Genomic DNA, 3,277 nt, shown 5'->3' on the forward strand with positions numbered 1-3,277 from the left:
AGCAAAAAGAGACGCTGCAGGGATCTGGCTGCTGTGGGAGGCTTGTAATGACAGCTACCTCCGCCTAACAGCCTGTACAGAGGAAAACTTACTGTTTCTCGCTCTGATCCTGGGAAGGATTTTTATAATTGGTGGATGAAACCCTCGGTGGTAAAAGCCCGAGCAATACAGAGGGAAGCTTAGCGTCTCTCCCTCTGGCCCAAAGTGGGTTAAAATCATAAGATACAAATCTTGTTCTGTTAAACCAAACTCTGAAGAATATAGGAGTTTGGGCAGTGTAGTGTGGTTTATGTTTGTTTGTTTGTTTTGTTTTAAGAAGAACAGGAGGACTTGTGGCACCTTAGAGACTAACAAATTTATTAGAGCATAAGCTTTCGTGGACTATAGCCCACTTCTTCGGATGCTCTGAAACCTTTTGTTTTGTTTTGTTTTTCTTGTGAGTGATATTATGGTCATTTCACAATATTGAAAGAAATGTTTAAGGAAAGGGACCAGGAAGGGTGGGGGCTGGTTGAGAAGCCCACCCTCCTTGCTAAATTGGTAGTGGAACAAAGCTTGTGCCCCCCATGGAAAGGAAAGGTTCATTGGAAAAAGCAGGATCAGGCCCAGACAAGCAGGCAAGCAACAGATAAAGAAATCGGTTGGAAGCCTTAAGGGCATAGTGGCAGGAGTAAGAAAGCAATAAGTGCAGGCATGAATCCCTGGAACAATACTTAAAATGGTAAAATCTAATTGATAAAGGTGTCATTTTGGGAGATAAACAGTAATTTAAGGAAAGACCCTGAAAAGTTAACTCTACAGAGGCTAAACAGAATTAAGCAGTTAAACTTTGTGAAAATGCTAAAAAGTACCATGTTAAAGAGAAAAGGAATTCTTGGTTTCTTTGCAGCCATTCTGAAGGAAAAATGGGCCCTTTTCCAAAGGAATGTCTGTAAATAATCCAGGTATTTGAAATAATTTGACTATGAACAATTTAGTCAAATTTGTTAAAAACATGAGGGGATTCTATTAAAACTTAACTGACCCAAATGTATGAAGGGAATATAATCTATGTACAGCTATGTAAAAACAGCAATGTGGAAAAGATGTTAAGGGAAAGAAAATGTGTCTGTATCTATTTGTCTGTGGAAATATGTAAAGTTCTAAGAACCTAAACCAACACATCTGGTTTGTAAAACTCCTGTTTTGTAAGTTTAAGATAAATTACTTTTGTTTTAAATAATGCCACTAAAAATCCATTTAACTATTTGATTCAAAGTTGCAAAACTGACAGACCTTTTTGCCAGACACAGCTAATCAGTGTTGGCTGGCTTTTGGGATTTGGCATTTAACCCTTAAGGGGTAACTCGGTGCTTTACAAAATTTAAAATGTTTTTAATAAAAACCAAAGTTGTGACTGCAGCAGGGCAGCCAAAATCAGGAGAATAGGAAAAGATTCTGGATTCTTCTTGTTTGTTTGTTTAGTTGTTTTTGTGTGTGTAACAAAATAGCAAATGAGAGTCGTAGTAAAAGAATAAGAAATTAACAGTGCCCCTCTGAAGCAACAGCAGGGGTGAGGTGCACAAATCAAAAAGAAGCACTGCTAGAAACACCGAGCCTTAAGATGGCTCTGTGTAATCAGACTGTCACTTTGACGAGGGTCCATGAAAACTCTGTAAAAACAAAAGGAAGCAGCTGCAGTTTGGCTTCTATGGAAGACCTGTAACAAGGTATTCCTTCAATTGGCTACATGCAAAAATAAAAAACTGCACCAAGATTTACAAGCCTCTGCTGCAAAAGCAGAGAAATAAAAGGTATGTCCAGCAGTCACACTAGAACAGAGGATAGCACAAGCCCAAGCACCCCCCCCCCCCTGGAAGAATTGGATACCATGGGTCAGGAGAGACATATTTGGTACACCGATGGTAGTTCCATGGTGGTGCACGGTAAAAAGAGAATCAGATATGCAGCCATTAATTTAGAAGAAGAGGTACTAAAGGGGTATTTGGATCATGGCTCAGCACAACATGCTGAACTCCATGCCATATACCCAGTCCTAAAACAATATGAAATAGAGAACTGCCCCAAAACTGTATACATCTATGCTGACAGCAATTACTGTGTAAATGGGGTGCAATATTGGATGTTTGATTGGCAGAGGAACAATTGGAAAGCCACAGATGGGGAAAAAATAGCATATATAGATGAATGGAAATGGATTTATGCCTGGGTTACCTCTCATCCCAACCAGCTTAAAATCAAACATGTTAAGGCACATGGAAAAGGCTCTGCAGCTGAAACAGTATGAAATAACCGTGCTGATGCCATAGCCAGAGATTATGAAGGGATAGCAGCGGTGACCCGAAGGCAGGAAAAGAAGGTATTAGAAGCAGTCCGCGTCCCAGGAAGGATTGAGAGGCAGGAACTGGTTATAGCTCATCAGTTCATGCATGAAGGAGTGGAAGGGACGCTGGGAAGGTTAAAGCAAGTGGCAGAATGGAAGGGGATGAGAGATGATGTGGATACATGGGTCAGGAATTGTATACAGTGTGCCAAAGATAAAGCTTGTCCTCCACACCAGCCTCAGATGCTACATCAAAGAAGGCTGGGATCCTGGCATAGAATCCAAATTGACTTCATTGATAAATTGCCAAGGAGTAAAGAAGGATTTCGATATCTACTTGTAATCACAGATTCCTTTTCAGGTTGGGTGGAAGCTTTCCCTACTAGGAACAATAGCGCCCGCACAGCCGCTAAGAAACTATTCGCTGAAGTGGTTTGCAGATATGGGACTCCCGAGATTATCGACTCAGACAAGGGAGGATCCTTTGTGGGAGACATATTAGGGGTTTCACACAAACTCCATGTCCCATACAGACCGCAGTCTTCAGGACAAGTATCTCCAGGCCATGGCAAAATGGCTGGAGATTTTAAAACAGATTTTTTTCTAGATGGAGTGTTAACGCCCTTTTACTGAGAGAAAGGGAGGATTTACACTAACAAGAAATGCACCACTTAATTAGCATTTGTGCAGCCCCAAGTACCAAACACACTGTGGCAGAGACCAAGCAGGTTCTGCCAGGGTGAAAGCACTGTGCTAATTTGTTTCCAAGCTTCTATCTTTCAGGCTCTGAACCAGAACATCAGGAGAGCTGGTACCAGCTGAAGAGTTATAAAAGACCATGGTTATAGTGTCATGACAAAGTCTGTGTTCAGTGTTGTGTGTTGCATGTTCTGTGTCTGTCTCTAGTGGTGTCCTGTGCTAGCACTGGGTCTAGAAAAAGAGGGAATACTACAC

General features: G+C 41.3%; 1 protein-coding gene across 1 annotated transcript; it reads left to right on the forward strand.

The window, feature by feature from the left end:
• The first annotated feature begins 1,870 nt into the window (after positions 1-1,870).
• Positions 1,871-2,287, forward strand: LOC135980466 (ribonuclease H-like). Its single transcript, XM_065580445.1, has one exon. It carries the CDS (start codon positions 1,871-1,873, stop codon positions 2,285-2,287), a length of 417 nt encoding a protein of 138 aa, XP_065436517.1.
• Positions 2,288-3,277: the final 990 nt, after the last annotated feature.

Source organism: Chrysemys picta, unplaced genomic scaffold (genome assembly GCF_011386835.1).
Source record: "Chrysemys picta bellii isolate R12L10 unplaced genomic scaffold, ASM1138683v2 scaf3493, whole genome shotgun sequence".
NCBI lineage: Eukaryota > Metazoa > Chordata > Testudines > Emydidae > Chrysemys > Chrysemys picta.